The 23,979-nt window shown below is 35.3% G+C and overlaps 1 protein-coding gene across 5 annotated transcripts in view; it reads right to left on the reverse strand.

Annotated features, from left to right (window-relative positions):
* The window catches only part of COP1 (COP1 E3 ubiquitin ligase), a 235,552-nt gene that overhangs the window by 150,144 nt on the left and 61,429 nt on the right, over positions 1-23,979 (reverse strand). For 3 of the 5 annotated variants that reach the window (XM_012444565.3, XM_064370558.1, XM_064370557.1), the window contains exon 7: positions 17,662-17,738. In XM_012444565.3, the coding sequence (XP_012299988.1) occupies positions 17,662-17,738 (77 nt within the window). Of the gene's footprint in view, positions 1-17,661; positions 17,739-19,118; positions 19,179-23,979 lie in introns of all 5 variants that reach the window. The other 2 variants (XM_012444561.3, XM_064370556.1) reach the window with 1 other exon arrangement.

Consider the following 23,979-nt stretch of genomic DNA (forward strand, 5'->3'; position numbering starts at 1 on the left):
AATCTGCTTTTTCCACAGGTTCTTTTTATTTGGCTATATCCTCTGTATATTCTCCTATCTAACCCTAAAAAAACCTCTAGAAGTCTAGATTATCTTTTACTTCCTGTATCTTAGCATTTTTCTCTTACCATTTCATCTTTCCTATCTCCCTCCCATCTTTAAATAAGCCTTATATAAAAGACTATCAACAACTGAAAATCACATGACATATATACCAACCATATAAACTATTATTTCCTTTTTGTAGATTCTTCTTCTCTATTTCTACTATAAACATGTTAAGGCTGGGCGCAGTGGCTCACACCTGTAATCCCAGCACTTTGGAGCCCCAGGCAGGCAGACCACCTGAGGTCAGGTGTTCAAGTCTGACCAACATCGTGAAACCGGGTCTCTACTAGAAACAAAAAACTTAGCTGGGTGTGGTGGCACGCTCCTGTAATCCCAGCTACTCAGGAGGCTGAGGCAGGAGAACTGATTGAACCTGGAGACAAAGGTTGCAGTGAGCCGAGAGGGCACCACTGCACTCCATCCTGGGCAACAGAGAGGGACTGGGTCTCAAAAAACAAGCAAGCAAGCAAACAAAAATGTTTGTATTCTTTCTAGCCTATAAAATTTAAGCAAGCGAGATTACTAATTAGAATGGTTCTATATGCAAATACACAAAATGATTAATTATTTAGTACTGAAAGAACCTCAAAGGTTATAGCATGACAGGTACTCTTAGTAGTACACAGTTTGAATTTTACCCATAGAAGTGAATAACCTGACTCTGGGCAAGTGATTAATCTTATCTGCGCTCTAGCTTCTCCATCTATTAAATGATGAAGACACATCAGAGAAGTTTGAAATTTAAATAAGATAATGCATATAAAGTATGATGCCAAAACACTTTAAACATTCAGTAAATTTCTTTCTTTTAATAACAAAATTAGCAATATAAAACTTCACATTTTCAAAAATCATATGAATCTGTCTACACAGTAGTCTTTTTTTTTGTAAAAGGCATAATTAATGGGTACAAAAACATATACTAAGATGAAAAAAATAAGTTCTAATGTCTGACAGCAGACTAAGGTGACTGCAGTTAAAATATTCCAGCTATTTCAAAATAGCTGGAGAAGGCCAGGCACAGTGGCCCATGCCTAAAATCCTTGCACTTTGGGAGACTAAGGTGGATCACTTGAGCCCAGGAGTTCAAGACCACCCTGGACAACTTAGTGAGACCCAGTTTTCTACATATAATTAGTTGGGTGTGGTGGCACACGCCTGTGGTTCCAGCTACTCAGGAGGGTGAGGCATCAAGATCACTTAACCTCAAATGGTTAAGGATGCTATGAGCTGTGATCGCATAACTGCATTCTATCTAGCCTGGGGGAAAGAGTGAGACCCTGTCTCAAGAAAAAAAAACAAAACCAAAGTAGCCAGAAGAAATGATAAATGCTAGCTGGGTGGCTCACGCCTATAATCCCAGCACTTTGGTAGGCTGAGGTGGTCGGATCACTTGGATCAGGAGTTCAAGGCCAGCCTGGCCAACAATATGAAACTGAGTCTCTACTAAAAATACAAAAATATTAGCCAGGCATTGTAGTGTGTGCCTGTCTGCAATCCCAGCTACTCAGGAAGCTAAGGCAAGAGAATCGTTTGAACCCGGGAGGCAGAGGCTGCAGTGAGCCGAGACCATGCCACTGCACTCCAGCCTGAGCAACAGAGCAAGACTTCATCTCAAAAAAAAAAAAAAAGAGAGAGAGAGATGATAAACCCTCAAGGTGACAGGTGATGGGATACACCCCAAATACTCTGACTTGATAATTACACATTCTATGCAAGTTAAAAAAAAAATCACAAGTACCCTCATAAACATGTATGAACTATTATGCATCAATGAAAAAATAACGAAATGAAGTTAAACGGCTGCCAAAAAATGCAGCACATATAAAAAAATCTTAATTGTGTTCTCAACAATTCCTATAGCATAATTCAATTATAAAAGAGCCTTTAAAGAACTGAACCATATAAAGAACTCAAATGCTCTTGCAATGAGTTTATTTTGATAAAATATAACCATTGCTCACCTTCCCTAGAGAGTTACACACTGGTATAGCAAGATCACATGCCATTTTCAGTTTGCTCCATCCAGAGACTAACAGGACTAAAAGTGAGGTAATGCAATGCATTAAAAATCTCTCTGGTCTTTCTACTGATGAAACGCAATCCCCTAGCATTTTATAACATTAATAAAATTGTGTAGTTTTGTATTTAGAGGCCCATAGAACAGAACATTTCCAGCTATACATTTTCATGGATTTATGATTCAGAATTCTGTGACTGTAAGCCTGAAAAATGAATGATACTGATATATCAGTGTATATAGTGATAAAATTCTACATTTTAAATATGTTAAAAAAAACTCAGTTTTTTCAAGATAATAAAAGAATTAAAAATAGTATCTTATTAATGATTACAGAATATGAAATTTATTATCTACCAGGTCCTAATTTTATTCACTAAAAGGTATAATGCAGACTGTAACAGAAAAATTTGAATAAAACCTGTTAATTCTGCTTAATACATATATCATTCAAACACACACACACACACACACACACACACACACACACACACACACACACAGAGAAGAGAATGTTAAGAATGTTAGAAATCACTGTCAGGGCTGGGTCCCTCTTGATTCTGGTGCTATAGTACTAAACTTTTGATTCATCCACAGTCACCAGATTGCAATAACAATATCAGCAGACCATTTACTGAGGGTTTACTATCCACTAACCTAAATAATTGAAACTTCAGAGCTCTAACATAGATAATACTATTAACATTCTCATTTCTCAAGTGAGAAAACTCAGGCACTGAGAGATTATATATTTGGTCCAAGATAACAACACTGGAAAATAGCAGAGTTATTACTCAAACCCAAGCAGTCAAGTTCCAGAGTCCACAAGAACCACCATGCTATATAAACTACCTAGGCACTTTATATTCTCTAACTGAAGAACAGGAAATTCCCGGAGTAGTCCCCACTTTGTAGACATATTTTAAAGATAAAAATGAAAAACAGTAACCTATAAGACATAATCATTACTTTTTCAAATAAATGTCAATAAAGTTACAAAAGTAGTACTAGCTTAAGAAACCGAAGCGGGAGATCACCTGAGGTCAGGAGTTCAAAACCAGTCTGGCCAACATGGTAAAACTCCAACTCTACAAAAATACAAAAATAAGCCAGACATGATGGTAGATGCCTGTAATCCCAGCTACTTGGGAGGCTGAGGCGGGAGAATCACTTGAACCCAGGAAGCAGAGGTGGCAGTGAGCTGAGATCACACCATCGCACCCTGGCCTGGGTGATAGAGCACGCCTCCATCACAACAACAACAACAATAACAACAACAACAGCAGCAGCAGCAACAAAAATGCTTAATAAAGACATCAAAAGCTGTCAAGGGAAAAAATTTTCATGGTGGTAACTAAAACTGATTTAGAAGTAATACAGTTTAATGAAAAGATAAAAACAGTTTCTAATGTTCTTGCTGGTAACAATGAGAAGCTTTGCTAAAATAAATAAAAACAACGCTGCTGTTAATTTGAGGTATAAAAGAAATTCATAGTTACGCTAGTAGATTTCATACAACTACTCTCACCTAAATTATTTTCTTTCAAAAGCAAAGACCTATTTCCTAACTAGAAGGAAGATTAAGTCAATTTCACATGAGGTATACTATCATGAAGAGGTAGCCAAGAGAAAACAATGGTTCACTCTTATAAAAATAAATAGGCATACAGATTTTAGACTAGCCTTTTATACTGAAAAAGGATGGTTTAAATTTAAATTATTAGTAGATATATTAGATAATTAAATTATAGAGTTTTAAAATAAATGAGCAAAAATAAAGCACAGTGAGACCATTTTAGGCTAAACATAGACAATAAATATGGAATTATGAATAAGGGAATCAAAATCCAAAATGCCATGTACATACATAAAATTAGACTATTATCACCGATTTTTTTTTGCTATAAACCATAAAAGAGAGAAAAATAAACTTCTACATTTAATAAGTAAACCAAATGGAGCTACAGATAAAACTTGTTCCTTTCCAGTATTTTACATATAGTTACTGAACCAGTTTCTCCAAAAGAAAACACATTAAGCAACAAGTAACCTGAAAATACTAAATTTTTAATAATTTAATATTTTAATTGAATTTTAAATTAATAGTAAATCCCATTTATTGAGCAACCAAAATTGCTGTGGCCCCAATTTTGCAGAGACCTCCACAGATATTAGAAATCAATCTTCATCTTTTTTCTTTTTTTCCATATATCTTTTAACATCTCTCACAATTAGTCATATATATCACCCAAAATCTGTCAACTAACAACAATAACAGCAGCAGCTAACATTTATTGAGTTCTTACTATGTACCAGACATTATTTTCATTTCTTTAAATATCTTTTTTTTTTGGTAGGATCTCGCTATCACCCAGGCTAGAATACAGTGACACAATTATAACCTCAAACTCCTGGGCTCAAGCAATCCTCTTCCCTCAGCCTCCCAAGTAGCTAGAACTATAAGCGCACACCACCACTCCCAGCTCCTTACTTTAAACATAGTATCACATTTTCTCTATCAAGATAGGTACTATTATCCTAATTTTACAAATAAGAAAACTGAGGCATACAGAAATTATTACATTTGTATATAGACGTCCTTATACCTAAGCCAGTTTTATCAGGTGTAGCTTCAGTTTCCCTAGGTACCCCCATTTCTGACCTCCTAGAATCAAAGTACATCTATAATAAGAAAAAGGATGAAGAATTTCCTATGTGACTCTAACCTGAAAAAACAAAAAGCCATAAACAAGAGGGTCTGATCACAGCATATAAATGGAATTAATAGATCATGCTGATATATATCAATAATCTGTTTCCTTTACAGAGACTTGATTTTAACTTTGCTGGCTCTCTGAAGCCCAGAAACTTTATCTGAGGTATTGCAAAGCCATTACAGAAGAATGTGTAACTTTACACAATACAAAGTAAAAGAATTAAAAATCTTTACCCCATCCTGCACAAAACAAAATATACAGTTACAAAACATTTGTGTTGAAAATATGAATTTTCTCTTATAAAAAGGAAAATAAGCATGTTAGAATTAGGGATTTATTTAAAATATGTCAGTAACACAGACTTATCACCGATTACCAAATGAATCTTCCCATAATTTCTAAAGTATCATCTCTACCATTCCCAAACCCCAGGCCTACACTTGAATATCTGAAATCCACCTCAAACCTAACCAATCAGATTTTAAAAATCTACATTTCAAATAGGGGTCTTGGTTGACACTCATAAACACTGCAATTTGGATTCTTCACACCTCAGATTTCAGAATTTAAATGAACTGTTAACATCTTGATCAAGCAGTGATTTCAGATCTTTTCTTAAATTAAAAAAAAAAATTTTAATGTTTCTGGAAACACAGCAAGTGTATATACTTATGGAGTACATGAGATATTTTGATATAGGCATGCAACATATAATATCACATCATGGCGAATGAGGGTATCCATCCCCTCAAGCATTTATCCTTTTTGTTACAAACAATCCAATTATACTTTTTTAGTTATTTTCAAATGTACAATTAAATTACTATTGACTACAATTGCCCTGTAGAGCTATGGAATACTAAATGTTATTCATCCTAATTATTATTTTTTTAATCCATTAAACGTTCCCACCTTCCCCTTCCCCTAGTCCCACACTATCCTTTCCAAGCTTCTGGTAATGATCTTTCTATTCTCTATCTTAATGAGTTCAATTGTTTTGATTTTTAGATCCCAGAAATAAGTGAGAACATGTGATGTTTATCTTTCTGTGCCCAGCTTATTTTACTTTACATAATAACCTCCAGTTCTATCCATGTTGCTGCAAATAACAGAATCTCATTCTTCTTTTATGGCTAAATAGTACCCCATTGAGCACGTGTACCACATTTTCTCAATTCATTCATCTGTTGATGGACACATAGGTTACTTCCAAATCTTAGCTATTGTGAACAATGCTGAAACAAACATGGGAGTGCAGATAACTCTTTCATATACGGATTTCCTTTCTTTTGGATATATACCCAGGAGTGGGATTGCTGGGTAATATGGTACTACTATTTTTAGTTTGTGAGGAACCTCCAAATCATTCTCCATAGTGGTTGTATTAATTTACATTCCCACCAGCACAGTACAAGGATTCCCTTTTTCTACATCTTCATCAGCATTTGTTACTGCCTAACTTTTGGATAAAAGTCATTTTAACTGGGGTGAAATGATATCTCATTGTAGCTGTGATTTGTATTTCCGATGATCAATGATGTTGAGCACTTCTACATATACTGGTTTGCCATTTTTGTCTTCTTTTGAGAAATGTCTATACAAATGTTTTCCGTATTTTAAAATGGATTAGATTTTTTTCTCTATAGAATTGATAGCTCCTAACAAAGGATTTATAATCCTTTGGATATATATCCAGTAATGGGATTGCTGGGTCAAATGGAATTTCTATTTCTAGGTCCTTGAGGAATCGCCACACTGTCTTCCACAATGGTTGAACTAATTTACACTCCCACCAACAGTGTAAAAGTGTTCCTATTTCTCCACATCCTCTCCAGCATCTGTGGTCTCCAGATTTTTTAATGATCGCCATTCTAACTGGCGTGAGATGGTATCTCAATGTAGATTTGATTTGCATTTCTCTAATGACCAGTGATGATGAGCATTTTTTCATATGTTTGTTGGCCTCATGTATGTCTTCTTTTGTAAAGTATCTGTTCATATCCTTCGCCCATTTTTGAATGGGCTTGTTTGTTCTTTTCTTGTAAATCTTTTTTAGCTCATTGTAAATTCTGGATATCAGCCCTTTGTCAGACGGGTAGGCTGCAAAAATTTTTTCCCATTCTGTTGGTTGCCGATTCACTCTAATGACTGTCTCTTTTGCTGTGCAGAAGCTGTGGAGTTTGATTAGGTCCCATTTGTCTATTTTGGCTTTTGTTGCCAATGCTTTTGGTGTTTTGGTCATGAAGTCCTTGCCTACGCCTATGTCCTGAATGGTTTTGCCTAGATTTTCTTCTAGGGTTTTTACGGTGGTAGGTCTTATGTTTCAGTCTTTAATCCAACTGGAGTTAATTTTAGTGTAAGGTGTCAGGAAGGGGTCCAGTTTCTGCTTTCTGCATGTGGCTAGCCATTTTTCCCAACACCACTTATTAAACAAGGAATCCATTCCCCATTGCTTGTTTTGGTCAGGTTTGTCAAAGATCGGATGGTTGCAGATAAGTTGTGTTGCCTCTGAGGCCTCTGTTCTGTTCCATTGGTCTATATCTCTGTTTTGGTACCAGTACCATGCTGTTTTGATTACTGTAGCCTTGTAGTATAGTTTGATGTCCGGTAGTGTGATGCCTCCCGCTTTGTTCTTTTTGCTTAGAATTGACTTGGCTATGCGGGCTCTCTTTTGGTTCCATATGAAGTTTAAGGTGGTTTTCTCCAGTTCTGTGAAGAAGGTCATTGGTAGCTTGATGAGGATAGCGTTGAATCTGTAAACTACTTTGGGCAGTATGGCCATTTTCACGATATTGATTCTTCCTAACCAAGAACATGGAATGTTTCTCCATCTGTTTGTGTCCTCTCTTATTTCGTTGAGCAGTGATTTGTAGTTCTCCTTGAAGAGGTCCTTTACGTTCCTTGTTAGTTGTATTCCTAGGTATTTTATTCTCTTTGTAGCAATTGTGAATGGCAGTTCGTTCTTGATTTGGCTCTCTTTAAGTCTGTTATTGGTGTATAGGAATGCTTGTGATTTTTGCACGTTGATTTTGTATCCTAAGACTTTGCTGAAGTTGCTCATCAGTTTCAGGAGATTTTGGGCTGAGATGATGGGGTCTTCTAAATATACAATCATGTCGTCTGCAAATAGAGACAATTTGACTTCCTCCTTTCCTATTTGAATACACTTTCTTTTTCTTGCCTGATTGCTCTGGCTAGAACTTCCAGTACTATATTGAATAGGAGTGGTGAGAGAGGGCATCCTTGTCTAGTGCCAGATTTCAAAGGGAATGCTTCCAGTTTTTGCCCATTCAGTATGATATTGGCTGTTGGTCTGTAGTAAATAGCTTTTATTATTTTGAGATACATTCCGTCGATACCTAGTTTATTCAGAGTTTTTAGCATAAAGGGCTGTGGAATTTTGTCGAAGGTCTTCTCTGCATCAATTGAGATAATCATGTGGTTTTTGTCTTTGGTTCTGTTTATGTGGTGGATTACATTTATAGACTTGTGTATATTCAACCAGCCTTGCATCCCTGGGATGAATCCTACTTGATCATGGTGGATAAGCTTTTTGATGTGCTGTTGTAATCGGCTTGCCAGTATTTTATTGAAGATTTTTGCATCTATGTTCATCATGGATATTGGCCTGTAGTTTTCTTTTCTCGTTGAGTCTCTGCCTGGTTTTGGTATCAGGATGATGTTGGTCTCATAAAATGATTTGGGAAGGATTCCCTCTTTTTGGATTATTTGGAATAGTTTCAGAAGGAATGGTACCAGTTCCTCTTTGTATGTCTGGTAGAATTCGGCTGTGAACCCATCTGGACCTGGGCTTTTTTTGGATGGTAGGCTCTTAATTGCTGCCTCGACTTCAGACCTTGTTATTGGTCTATTCAGGGTTTCGACTTCTTCCTGGTTTAGGCTTGGGAAGAGGCAACTGTCCAGGAATTTATCCATTTCTTCCAAGTTTTCTAGTTTATGTGCATAGAGTTGTTTGTAATAATCTCTGATGATGGTTTGAATTTCTGTGGAATCTGTGGTGATATCTCCTTTATCATTTTTTATTGCATCTATTTGGTTATTCTCTCTTTTCTTTTTTATTAATCTGGCTAGTGGTCTATTTTGTTGATCTTTTCAAAAAACCAGCTCATGGATTTATTGATTTTTTGTAGGGTTTTTCGTGTCTCTATCTCCTTCAATTCTGCTTTGATCTTACTAGGTTTTGAGTTTTTTTGATCTTGCTCCTCTAGCTCTTTCAATTTGGACGATAGGGTGTCAATTTTAGATCTCTCCTTTCTTCTCATGTGGGCGCTTATTGCTATATATTTTCCTCTAGAGACTGCTTTAAATGTGTCCCTGAGATTCTGGTATGTGGTGTCTTCGTTCTCGTTGGTTTCGAAGAACATCTTTATTTCTGCCTTCATTTCATTGTTTATCCAGTCAACATTCAGGAGAAAGTTGTTCATTTTCCATGAGGCTGTGCGGTTCTAGGTTGGTTTCTGAATTCTGAGTTCTAACTTGATTGCACTGTGGTCTGAGAGACTGTTTGTTATGGTTTCCATTCTTTTGCACTTGCTGAGGAGTGATTTACTTCCAATTATATGGTCAATTTTAGAGTAGGTGTGATGTGGTGCTGAGAAGAATGTATATTCTGTGGATTTGGGGTGGAGAGTTCTGTAAATGTCTATTAGGTTTGCTTGTTCCAGGTCTGAGTTCAAGTCCTGGATATCCTTGTTAATTTTCTGTCTCATTGATCTGTCTAATATTGACAATGATGTGTTGAAGTCTCCCACTATTATTGTGTGGGAGTTTAAGTCTCTTGGTAAGTCTTTAAGAACTTGCCTTATGTATCTGGGTGCTCCTGTATTAGGTGCATATATATTTAGGATCGTTAGCTCTTCTTGTTGCATTGATCCTTTTACCATTATGTAATGTCCTTCTTTGTCTCTTTTGATCTTTGTTGCTTTAAAGTCTATTTTATCAGAGATGAGAATTGCAACTCCTGCTTTTTTTTGCTCTCCGTTTGCTTGGTAAATCTTCCTCCATCCCTTTATTTTGAGCCTTTGTGTATCCTTGCGTGTGAATTGGGTTTCCTGGATACAGCACACTGATGGGTTTTGGCTTTTTATCCAATTTGCCAGCCTGTGTCTTTTGATTGGGGCATTTAGTCCGTTTATACTTAGGGTTAGTATTGTTATGTGTGAATTTGATCCTGTCATTTTGAAGATAGCTGGCTGTTTTGACCATTGGTTGATGCAGATTCTTCATTGTGTTGATGTTCTTTACCATTTCGTGTGTTTTTGGAGTGGCTGGTACTGGTTGTTCCTTTCTATGTGTAGTGCCTCCTTCAGGAGCTCTTGTAAAGCCGGTCTGGTGGTGATGAAATCTCTGTGTACTTGCTTGTTCACAAAGGATTTTATTTTTCCTTCACTTATGAAGCTTAGTTTGGCTGGATATGAAATTCTGGGTTGAAAGTTCTTTTCTTTAAGGATGTGGAATATCGGCCCCCACTCTCTCCTGGCTTGTAGGGTTTCTGTTGAGAGATCTGCTGTGAGTCTGATGGGCTTCCCTTTGTGGGTAACCTGACCTTTCTCTCTGGCTGCCCTTAGTATTTTCTCCTTCATTTCAATCCTGGTGAATCTGATGATTATGTGCCTTGGGGTTGCTCTTCTAGAGGAATGTCTTTTTGGTGTTCTCTGTATTTCCTGGACTTGAATATTGGCCTGCCTTGCTAGGTTGGGGAAGTTTTCCTGGATAATATCCTGAAGAGTATTTTCCAGCTTGGATGCATTCTCTTCGTCACATTCGGGTACACCTATCAAACGTAGATTAGGTCTTTTCACACAGTCCCATATTTCTTGTTGACTTTGTTCATTCCTTTTTACCCTGTTTTCTCTAATCTTGCCTTCTCGTTTTATTTCATTGAGTTGATCTTCGACCTCTGATATCCTTTCTTCTGCTTGGTTAATTCAGCTGTTGAAACTTGTGCATGCTTCGCGAAGTTCTTGTGTTGTGTTTTTCAGCTCCATCAATTCACTCATATTCCTCTCTAAGTTGTCCATTCTTGTTAGCATTTCGTCAAGTCTTTTTTCAAGGTTCTTAGTTTCTTTGCATTGGGTTAGAACATGATCTTTTAGTTCACGGAAGTTTCTTATTATGCACTTTCTGAAAGCTGATTCTGTCATTTCATCACGCTCATTCTCCAACCAGTCTTGTTCCCTTGCTGGTGAGGAGTTGTGATCCCTTGTAGGAGGAGAGGTGTTCTGGTTTCGGGTGTTTTCATCCTTTTTGCGCTGGTTTCTTCCCATCTTTGTGGATTTATCCACCTGTCGACTTTGTAGTTGCTGTCTTTCTGATTTTGGTAATTTTAAGTCTGCAGCAGCAGAACTCATAAACCCCCTTTTCTTCCCCCCAGGTATTCTGTCCCAGGAAGTTAGGGCTTTATGATTCTCCACTGTACTGCTGCTGTTTTCCCTGCCCACAAGGTGGCAGCCTAGTAACACTCAGCCTGCAGAGGCTTGGCTGAGCTGCTGTGGGCTCCGCCCAGCTTCCGTGTGAACTTCCCTGCAGTCCTGTTTACATGGGTGTAGTTAGAACTGCTTCAGCTATGTTGGCCTGCCCCTGTAGTGACGGAGTCTCTGTAGTGGCGGGTTGCCTTTGTCTATGGCAGATTGCCCTGGGAACTACAGGGTGCCTCCATAATGGAGGACATCCCTCCTCCACAGAGCTGGACCGTCCCAGGTTCAGTTGTGTTTGCCGTGGCATTTTTCTTGCCAGGGAATCTCCTGGCTTGGCTCCCTGTTTCAGCTCCCCTTGCTAAGAGGGGACACCGTCTCGTCTGCTCTGCTCTGGGAGCCGCTGCGTTGGGCTGAAGCCACGGCTCTGAGATTCGTGGCGCTTTTTTGTCCGGGAATCTCCTGGCCTGGCTCCCCGTTTCAGCTCCCCTTGCTGGCTTAGAAGGGACTCAGTCTCGCTCACTCTGCACAGGGAGCCGCTGCACCAGAGCACAGGCCGAGCGGCCGCGCCGGTCAATCCAGCGGTGCTGGCGACCCGTGGGGCTCCTCCGCCTGTATATCTCCTTGTCTGTGGGCAGTAAAAATTCGTCTGGAAATGCGGCGTCCACTCACCCTCTGCGCTTTCTCTCAGAGCTGCAATCCCGAGTTCCTCCTAACCGGCCATCTTGGATCTCTCCTCGCAAAACACCATTTATGTTCAAAACTCTCCAATGCAAGTATAGTTGAAATTTCTTAAAATCCTTCTGTAATCACCTAACCTTGTAGATCTGGGAAAAAGTGTTAGCCTGTGTATAGAAAATTTCCTGTACTGTCATAATTTTCCCCTTAAATAAGGATTAGTTCTACTTGATCATAAATCATTTCATTTACTGAATTAAAAAAAATCTTTCCAACTAAAATACAGCTGCTGAACAAATAACAATTACCAAAAAGTACTAAGAACTTAAGCATTAATATGTGAAGCAGCAGCCATTGACAATGCATTGGTCATGGGTGATAATCCAGCCAAAGACTCACTATACAAAATTAGGGAAAATGGCTTGCTTTTCATCTGTTATACTGAAGAACCATGCGTGTCCTCCATATACCTCCCAAACATATTTTCTTTTAATGACCAGAGATTAGTATAATTGCATAAAGTGACATGGGTAAACTAGAGGAATTTCTTAATCTAGTCCAGAAACCATTATTCAATATTGTTGCTAAAATAAATATCATTAATTTATTCAAATTATAAAAATACAAATTCATAAGGTACTAGACCACTACCCTACATACATATATGTATATTTTTTTATGTTCATGTAGTTGCTACATAGACTTTTTTTAATGTTAAATATTTCTAGCCTCTATAAAATGATTTCCTGCTTTTTCCTCTTATGCCTACACTTTGATTCATCTGGAACTTTCACAAAATGATAGAAGCACAAATAAAAGGTTTGTCTCAAAAATGTCTGATAGAGTAACTAAAATTAAAAGTGTTTTATATAAAATTCTTACCTATATATTTTATTCATAAATCTCCTCCTTCCTCTGGCACAGAAATTCAGAATTTATACTAATATATGTCTGCATGACAATTGTTTAAAAAATGAATTAAACTTTCCCTTATCAGTAAAGGCATTTTAAAGATGAGCGATTATAGATCAAAAAATTTTATTTAGTATTTGTACTTTGTACTATATTTATTTACTACTTTATATCTCAGAAAAACAAGACTTCTTAGGCAAATTTAACTCCAGTAACTATCTGGATCATATAAAGCATACCCAGCCAACTAGTACATCACATTTTCAAACTAAATTATCTGATGTTCTGAACACAAAGAAGAGACTAATAACTCATCATTCTACAATTGCTTAAAGACAAAGAATAAAGCAATTATGAGATAATTATTTCTAAGACAGAAATCACATCAATAAGATACGCTTAGAAATTTAAAAGCAAAGCTACTACAATGGCTTTGAAGAGGATTTAAAACCTAAAGAATAGTATGCCAACGTTCCTCATCACACCAGATTTTCAGCTAACCTCAGAAGGATGACTAGGTCTATACTATGCTAATGGGTTCATAGGCTTAATAAGTTATTTAGCTCTGCTTTGTATTCAATTACACATATAAACTACATAATATTTAAAGAGCCTAAAATACATGTTTGCTAATCCATGTAGAGTCCACCCAGTTTACCATTCTCAAAAATTCAGAGATAATCAAACCTGGTCTAAGGACATTTTAATCTAAAAAAAAAATAGTACTGTCACATATGCCAGGAAGAAAACCTAACAAAAATGTTTTGCTTTATTATTTAAAGTTTGAGTTAAAAAGTTAAAAATGTCTAAGATATTAATAATATGCTAGAAGGGAGAATAGGATATATATCCTTATAATTACCCTCCCACATAAAAGAACCAATGCCACTTGGCAATAAGTAAAAGAGACTATGTTTGCCTATCAATCTCTAATTTACTCATTTGCACACAACTATATAACAATAAAATGTAAACTATGGTTTATGCTGAGAATTATGGAGACTTTCTCCTCAGAATTTAAAGCAGATTAAAAAGGTTCTAAGTATAGCAGTCATTGGTTTGATGATTATATGAAAAGTTTGAAATGGATGAAAGGTTAAAAAACTTCAACTGATTTAAAAAAAAAAATCATACCTTACCTCAATGAAGCATGGCTGATAGCTTTTATGGCAAGATTAAAATAATTAACTTACTTATTAAGTATACTAAAGGTCAATAAATTCACAAACTGTGAAAATTAAATGACATTCTAGGTTAGGTATATCTTTATTCAAAACCTTAAGTCCCTATTATATATAAATACATAAAAATGTGGAAGTATATATAAAACCCAATATTCACAGGATTACACTACAGGATTGAAAACATGTATTTTTTTCTCCAAAGTAATACATATTAAAGAAACAAATGAGTAGAATCTTTACAAAACAAACAAGTGGTTAATTCTATCTCCTGCTTCCTTTTCCCTTCCCCTAATATTTTAGGGAAAGGGCATCTGAAAAAAGAATAGAAAGACCTCATCCTAGGTTGCAGGTCTTTGGGGATAGTTACTTAACAGCTGAATCCAGAAGTTTCTAGGCAAAAGGAATAGGATAAGCAAAGATACCCTAACATTCTGCTCTGGGAGTTATATACAATTTTAAAGCATGAAAGCAGTAGGCTGGAGCTAGGTGATTATAGAGGGTCATGCAAAGAGATGGATCTAAGCCAATTTATATAACAGGCAGCTACTGAAAAATTTTAAACAGGAAAGAAACATCATATTTCTGTCAATAACACATAAGAGGATAGATTAAAAGATTATTGCTAGATTCAGTGATGCTAAGGATCTAAACAAGGCAGAAGTAGTAAAACAGGATATGACAATTACAGCTAATCAAAATAGGTAGAATATAAAATTCTGTGGGGCTGTGAAAGGGAGAGAATACCATTATTTGGCTTCTGCTTTTCTTTTTCATTTAAATACATAATCTAAGCGTAAACCCAGAATCTATGTAAAGGATTCAGTGACCTGACATATAATAAAGATCTTCACTGTAGAAAACTAACAAATCTAGAAAAGAGCTTTGTAAAGTAAGCCTGCTTACAAGAGAGATCAAAACTTTTTAGTGAAGAACAAAAAAAAAATTATGAAAGTAAAAAGATTAATATAATTGCAACTACATGCTATTAAGAATAAAGGAAAATCAAATATGAGTAGTATTATATAATATAATATTCTTCCCAGCATGTCTGATTTCAAATCTTTAGGATCATTTTCACTCAAGAGTATTTAAGGGCTACATCATTTTTCCCAAGTGTCTCTCTTAATCCTTGAGTGATATTCAAATGACTTGTTTACAGAAAATATCAAAACACTCTTCACACTCGATCTTAGCCAAAAGGCCGAGAAGCGATATATCAAAACACTCTTAAAGAAAATACTGTTTGCCTATTTTCCCTTCTTGAACTGTTAACCAGTATAACTCTGCTAGAATCCAATTTAATGATAGCTTTGCAAGCATTTTAGCGATTCTCCATAAATATCCATAAATTTCACAAAATCTAGTATGTTTTACAAGATCTGCTACTTTATTTTACAATACAACCACTCTTACCTCTTCCATAAATAAAATCCTAATGCAAACCAACATCTCCTCTCTTCTGGACTGCTACAATGCTTCCTAACTTTTCTCCCAGCTTCCAATGTCAGGGGGTTGAGAGAGACACTGATAGTATCTTCTCTGTCCTCCACACAGGGATCCAAATAAACATTTAAATATCTAAGCCAAATCCTGCTCAACACTATCCCATAACATTCTATCATAATTACTCTTTACTTCATTCATGTGTCAATTTAAATGTCACCTCCTTGGAGAAGCTTGACTATGAAAACTAAAACAGAATCCTCTTGCAAAGCCCTCGCATGCCTAATTGTTCTTCCTAAGGTACTACAGTCATACATCACTCAATGACAGGGATACATTCTGAGAAATGTGTCACTAGGCAATTTTTTCAATATGTCATCTTAGAGTATACTTATACAAACCAGGATGGTATGTGTACCAATGTCCCACCACCATTACTGAATATCAATCATTTCCCCTACTTGATCTGCAATGCCAATATCAAGTGTCATATATTAGGTTTCTTTATGTGCCCTATTATTTTCTTATGAGATCACTGTTACATATACAGTAGATCACTGTTACATATACAGTCCATCACTGACTGAAACGTCATTATGCAGTGCATAACTGTATTATATGTTACATACTACTACTGTGCTATACATTGGCTCTTTTAGTATCTCTCCCAACCTCCATACACACATCCTAAAAGGTAAGCTCTAAAAGGAGAGGGACTTTGTCAGCTAGATCCAACACCTAGAATAGTCCCTAGCACATCAGAGGCATTCAATAAATAGAGCAATTAAGTAAATGCACTATACTGTCACAAGTTCATAAACTCCGACAATCAATGAGAGACTGAGTAACAAAGATCTGGAAACAATAGATACAAAAAAATTTTTGCTACTGTTAAACAGAGACCAGTAAGACAATGGTAATGAATCACCAGTTTATTAGTGAACTTTGTGTGATGTGACAACTTTTTCTTCCCTGTATGTACTTACATAATAAATATTCCATTGAAAAAGATCCTGTGTATATCAGAACTGAATTCTAGGCTTAAAGATAACAATATACACAGACCTAGTCATTCTCAAACGTTTTAAAGAAAGTAAAATATAGAAGAAAATCAGCTGATTTACACAGCTAAAATGACGCCAGTATCAACTAGAACTCACAAGGATTCTCTGTACTATAATTAATAGGAAAAAATGTCAAACCTCTCAAGAACGCTGTTAACTAGAACATCCCTGCACCCTTTCTGTACATAATGTACCACATTAGATCCATAATAGCTTTCCTAAACTGATAAAAGTTTCTGAAGGTTAGTAGAGTCTACCATAGTAGCACTGGACTTCCTGAGAGTACACATTACCCTAAAACTATCTGTCTGATAAAACTCCATTAAATCATGATCCTAAACAGAGAGTGAATTTAACAAATCAAAAACAAATGATTTCATGTAAAACTGTACTTAGTTTGAACATTTCAAGCATAAAAATTCAAAATTCAAGATTGAGAAAGTACATATTTCATGAAATAGAATTTTAGAGCTAAAAGGGAATCACACACATTCACTATATTTTACAAATACCTACTACTAAATGAAGCCAGGCATTTATTCTAAAATATTGGGAAATGGTCATGAGGAAAACAAATATAACCCCACTCTAATATAGCATATAGGAGAATTAATTAAATTAATAACAAGGAGTCATAAGAAAATACCAGGGAAATCTAAACTAATAGATCTATTGCCTTCATTTCAAAAGTGATCTTCCCCATAAAATTTAACAAGTCAGGGTTTGGGAAAGTCCAAGGCTTAATTTTATCACATTTTTCCCTAGTATTACCACTTCATGTTCTCAAATTTAGATTTTTAATGTCATCTGACTTTAATTCATAAGATATTTAAAGCTATCATTACTTTAAGAAATTCATCAAACTTTTAATTCAACTGTGAATTCATAACATTATAGTATTGTACTCGCTAACTCTTCTTGGTATGAAATTCAGCTCATTAAGGAAACAGATGGGCCATATAAATCTCATTTCTAGATCATGATCAAAGTAATTTCTCAGGGGTTTCATACACTACATGGAAAAGGCTCCTAAGGACTAGACGACCATATGCATACTTTGTAATATGAATTCTAATCAATTGCAAGTGTGAAGCTTTGTACCTGTGTGATGGAGAAGGAGCTTCAAATTGAGGCACTGTGCTATCCTCACTGACAGGAGAATATAAGCCACTCATTTCCTGAAAGTAAAATTATTTGAATTATAGTAGACATTTCAAATACAAGATATATAAATCAAAAAGGGGTATGATATATTCCTTTCTATTCCCAGGTTTTCATCAGTCCCTGTTTGTCTCAATATCAAATTTCTGAAGGCTTCCTCTCGAGAGTACAAAAGCAAGGACATATGAAAAGAGACAAACCTTTTCTATGGTACACAATTTTAAAGAACTATCAATTGTTTACTAAATATTGTTCATCATTAAGCCACCAAATGCAGAAAAAGATAAATGTAAAGATTTTAAATGACATGTATACTATACTATGTGAATAGTGAACTACCGAATCATTAATTTGGGTGATAATCTATTGAAAAATATTAAGATAAATATGACAGTAAGGTAACTGGATCATTAGGTTCAACTCTTCACACAAAAAGCACCCAGGATATGTCAATCTCTGCTTTAAATATATTCTCCACAAACATTAAGACTGAAATATTAGCTTTGTTTAATAATGAGTTAAATTCTAATTTTTTTTCAATAATCCAGAATAATAGGCCTAATCAACCATTATATAAATTTTGTCTTTCAATTACACTGACAACCTAGCTTCCTTTTTTATGCACTGTATTTTGGTTATTGAGAAAATAGCAAATTTTAAAATGCCACTAAAGATGAATAATCAGGTAGAATTATTTCTGGCTAATCCAAGTTCAGCTTAATCATACAGTCAAGTAAGTGACATAAATGTGTAACAACTTAAGAATGCCAACAGAGGATAGTGAACATTCACTAACTATTAAATCCATTAATCTTTAACATGCTCTATGTATCAGCAAAAGAAAATTATAACACACATAAAAAATTAAAAACACGAACTAAACTTATTAATAAATACAGCCAAAGGCAAAAACCTCACATCATAATACCCTATGAGACTCCCAAGGATCCTCCAATAAATTTCCTTGGGTAAATTATATTAAACCGTAAATTCCCAGAATATTGGTAATGCATTCTTATATTTCTTTTTGAATTAACCTTAACACCTAGAAATGTGCACAGTAGATATGTAAAATTAATTTTAAAAAAGCATTTTAGTGGTAATAATTGACAGTTTTAAGTTATTATGACAGCACTCCAAGAAAACAGAGTGATTTTTTTGGGTCAATCTAATCAATAAAAATTATGGCAATAAAATATTGTAAAACAAATTTAGACTATATTTTATCATCAAGTGTTCAGAATGTTTTTTCTACAAAAATCCATTCTCAATTAAAACGAAAGTAACAGCTGTTACTTTCTTTGTAACCAAGACCAATTCCATAAACTTAACAGAAAGGTGACAATTTCATGAAATTGAAAAACTGCTAAAGATGGGAGAAATTCTTGATTCCTTACTTCCACTCTCTTAATATCCTCTTCCAAAACACTTAGCTCCTTCTGGATCTGTTCCAGTTGCTGCAGATTAAATAGAGAGAGAGAGAGACAAAAAAAAAAAAAGCCTAAGCCAAACCAAAATGGCATCACCACGATCATAAAATAAATTTACATATCAAACTAGGCACTAAAGGCAAATTAACAAGAGGGATAACCATCGACAAAATACAGCTAGAAGTTCCCATTTTTAAATGCAAAGGTAGAGAATTATGTTTAAGAAAACACAATGTTGTACTTCTTTAATACAACAGTTTGATTTTACAATAAAAGTATGAGAGATGAACAATGACAGTGACTTAAAAAAATACAAGATAGCCAAAGAACTTCCACATTACCTCATTTAATTGTTAACAATCAAACAGAAAAATTCAGCATGTCAGTTGTTAATGACACTTTATTTAATTTTTTAATTTTTAATAGAAATGAGTTTCACTATGTTGCCAAGGCTGGTCTCCAACTTTTGAGCTTAAGCAATCTGCTGGCCTCAGCCTCCCAAACTGCTGGGATTACAGACGTCAGCCACCGTGCCAGGCCTTTAATCACACTTTATAAATAAAGATTAGTCTGAGAGAGGTTAAATCCCCTCACCCAAAAGCAACCACAAGTTAGTATCTGAATACCTCCTTCTTAAGGGTTTTAAGAACACAGTTGAGATAATATTTTAATTTTTATATCTTGCCTATTCAATCATAATAATCATTAAAAAACATGCCACTAAAATGCAAATATTATAACTGCTGAATTACATTCAACAATATATTGAACCACTCCCTTTCTCCTTAGTGATTTAAGTTGCCTGTAAACTATCACATATAATTCTGGAATATACTGGTCTTTCAGATTTCATTTCATTTCATTTTCAGATTTTATTAAAAGGTTACTTCAGATTTTATTAAGAGAGTATTAAAAATAAAATTATTCAATCAAAAGAAAACTGCTTTCCAGAAACACTATACGAATTTAAATTTCTATCGCCAGTATTAAAAATAAAATTATTCAATCAAAAGAAAACTGCTTTCCAGAAACACTATACGAATTTAAATTTCTATCGCCAGTATGCGGTTGTCTTACTCTAATCCAGATACAGCGAATGAATTTACAAAATGTAAAATATTAACAATACTCAAATATTACTGATTGCAAGATATGAAAAATGAGGCACAGAAAGGTTAAATGATTTGTCCAAATCACTGAGTGAGTTAAGTGCAAGAACTGGAATTCAAATTAAGGTAAGATTCTTGTTCCAGAATTTATGCTGTTGACTACTATTCTTTCCTACCTATTGAAAGCAGTACCTTATTATTAATTCATTTCTTTAATGACTGATAAGGTTGAACAGGGTTTGTTTTTTTTTTACAGACCTATTAGCATTAGTATCTTCTCTTCTGTGGCAATACAAGCAAAGTTGGTAATCTAATTAATAATATATTCATTCAACTATTTACCAATTCTAGGCACCCTCCTAAGCACTGAGAAGAACAGGATCTAAAAACAACTGTATCCCTTTACCTCATTAAGTTCAGTCTAGGGGAGATGGCAAACAAGAAAGCCGATAGTTGAAATACCATATTAAACATTTTGATGATGTTATGCAACGTACTAAGGGAATATAGACCACATCTAATGAAGAGCTGGTGGGGTAGGAGGAGAACTAGACGACTAAAATTTGATTGAAAATGAAATCAAATCAAAGGCTGAAGCTAAGGCAATAAATGAACTTGTTTAACATCAATTAGTACAGTCAGAAAAGATAAAAACAAAACTAGAATGGTAGGGAACACCAATGTTAAAGAGATGGGCAAAGGAAGAAGGAGCATTAACTATCAAGAAGGGCAAAGTGGCAGCCAGAAAACCAGGGGAAATGACAACACTACTAGAGAAATCAAAGGTTAAAAGAGTGATTTGCATTTTCAAATGCTTTCAACTCATCTATCTACTTTAATAAACTTCCTATCACCTTAAAACATGTCACACAATGCCACCTTAACTGAAACACTGCTCACTCTTAAAGACACTGTCTGTTCTGAAACTCTTTCAAATAACGGCTGCTCAACTGATAAAAGTCTCTAAAGCCCCAGAGTTTACAGGACTTATTAATAGATAGGAACTCACCATTCCTACTCCATTCCACGGACATTTCCAACAATTAGTCTTCCAACCTAAAATTAGTTTTCCACCATACCATAAAAACCACTCTGTCTAGCTCATACTAAGCAGCCAAATCCTTGTCTACCCACTTTAGACATCTATAAACATTCCAGTTATTCCCCACTATCATTGAAGCCTTTTGGTTCATGCACATTTTCAGCTCCAGTGACGTTGATCTCTACTTCAGCAAAACACTCCCATAGTCATCCCTTAAACATTTTCAGTTAACTACCTTAAAATGCTCCACTCTTGAAATTTTTATTTAAGCAAATGCTTTACTATGAGAAGTCTTTAATATAATTGTTTTAAAAAATACGTTTAACAAGAAGAATGAGTATCTGACAAAGGTCTAATATCCAGAATCTAAAAAAAAAACTCAAATAAATGAAAAACAAAAAACAAATAACCCCATTAAAAAGTGGGGATATATCTGAATTGAACCTTAGAAAGACTGAAGGAATTAAAAAAAAAAATTGGGATAGACATAAACAATTCCCAAAAGGCAACATACAAGCGGCCATCACACATGAAAAAAACGCTCAATATCACTAATCATCAGATAAACGTTAATAAATACCAAAATGAGATACCATCTCACACCAGTCAGAATGGCTATTATTAAAAAGTGAAAAAACAAAAATAAAAATAGAACAAGAGATGCTGGTGAGGCTGAAGAGAAAAAGGAATGTTTATTTATACACTGCTGGTGGGAATGTAAATTAGTCCGGCCACTGTGGTGAACGGAGTTTGGAGATTTCTGAAAGAACTTAAAAGAGAACTACTATTTGACTCAGTAATCACATTACTGAATATGTAATTCAGTATTGAGACCATCAATGGTGGTCTCAATAAAGATGTGATACACAGACGCCATGGAATACTATGCAGCCATTAAAAAGAACAAAATCATGTCCTTTGCAGCAACATGGATGGGGCTGCAGGCCATCATCCTAAGTGAATTAACACAAGAAGAGAAAACCAAATACCACATGTTCTCATTTATAAGTGGGAGTCATCGGATACTCATAGACATAAAGACAGTTACAACAGACGCTGGGAACTACTGGGGTTGGGGAGCAGACAAAGGATTGAAGAACTAACTGTTGAGTACTATGCTCACATTTCGGAGTGATGGGGCCAATCATACCCTAAACCTTAGCATCACACAATGTATCTACATAAGAAACCTGTATATGTACTCCCTGAATCTAAAATAAAGGTTGAAATTATATTAAAAAAGAAAGTAAACATCCATAATATCAATAGCCAAAGACAGCCAATATCAACTTGTATGACATATAAATAACTGAAATTAATTTTTATTCTGCTTTTGAACCTAAAATTCCAGAAAAATTTCCAATGTCACCTGAAATCTCAAAATATTAAACTCTAATGTCTTCTCTAAAAGTAATGTTCCAACTGCTAGTACCTCAAAGCTTTTACTGGATAATATACCTATTGTTATATATGGAGGCTACTATATATAAGGTGAACCTCATATAACTGCCAATAATAAAACAATTTTTCCTTCAGAAACAGCATTTGTGTATGGTTCAATTTAAAAATGAAATAACAAAGGCACGGTGTTGTCCTGATAAATATACAGATAGAATGCAAAACAAAATGACACAACCGATCTATAAGAAAGTCTGACAAGGTATCAGGCAAGAAATATTAAAAAGAAAAAAATTTGGAATAAATCTGTTGAGAGCATGTATTAGATCTGAGGTGTTTCCATTTCAAGACGAGAATTCTGAAGGGATTTGGAGCTGTAAGTTACATAGTGCAAGACATTTTAATACAAGTAAATAGATAAAAGACGAAGGAAAACCATTTCAAGGATGTGGAAAGAAGAAATGGGCTAAGTTCACTCTGCAAACCTCATAACCCCAAGGAGAACCTAGAAGAAAAGCCTGAATATAAGTCTAAGAATGTTTGAAAGATATATGAAGAAAATCAAGAAACTGAACTGCTTTATCTAAAGGAAAATCAATCACAAATTAGGAATGATAATAAACTCCTAGATCACATTTACTTTTAACACCATTACAGAGTTTGGTGTTACTTAAAATAAAAAATAAATATGTAAGACAGAGAACTAAGACAATGCTATTTGATAGCATGGGAGTAAGGAACCAATAGGAAGCACTCTCTTAACACTGGGCCAAAATGCCCCCCAAAAACTTATAGAAATATTTCATGTAAATGTAAAGAGTAAGTCAGTCTTAGAATCCCTTATGAGGATAAGAGAGAGAGTCTCCCATTATTGACAATGGCTTTGGTGTAGGTAGGTTTTGTGGTACTCATTTGACTTTCATTAGTGGCTTGATAAAGATATGCTTAAATATTAAACTCATTATTTGAATTTTTAAATATAATTTAGAATAAATTATATATAATTGTTCCAAACTGAAAAGAATACACCATTTCACTTTCAGTGGGGAAAAGCTGATTTTAAAAATCAAGGCTAGGTGCAGTGGCTCACACCCATAATCCCAACACTTTGGGAAGCTGAAGTAGGCGGATCACCTGAGGTCAGGAGTTCAAGACCAGCCTGGCCAACATGGTTAATCCCTGTCTCTACTAAAAATACAAAAATTAGCCACGGTATTGATGGGCACCTGCACTCTCAGCTACTCAGGAGGCTGAGGCAGGAGAATCACTTGAACCCAGG

The sequence above is a fragment of the Aotus nancymaae genome, unplaced genomic scaffold, assembly GCF_030222135.1.
Source record: "Aotus nancymaae isolate 86718 unplaced genomic scaffold, 86718_ANA_hifiasm-v0.15.2.pri h1tg000108l, whole genome shotgun sequence".
Classification (NCBI taxonomy): Eukaryota; Metazoa; Chordata; class Mammalia; order Primates; family Aotidae; genus Aotus; species Aotus nancymaae.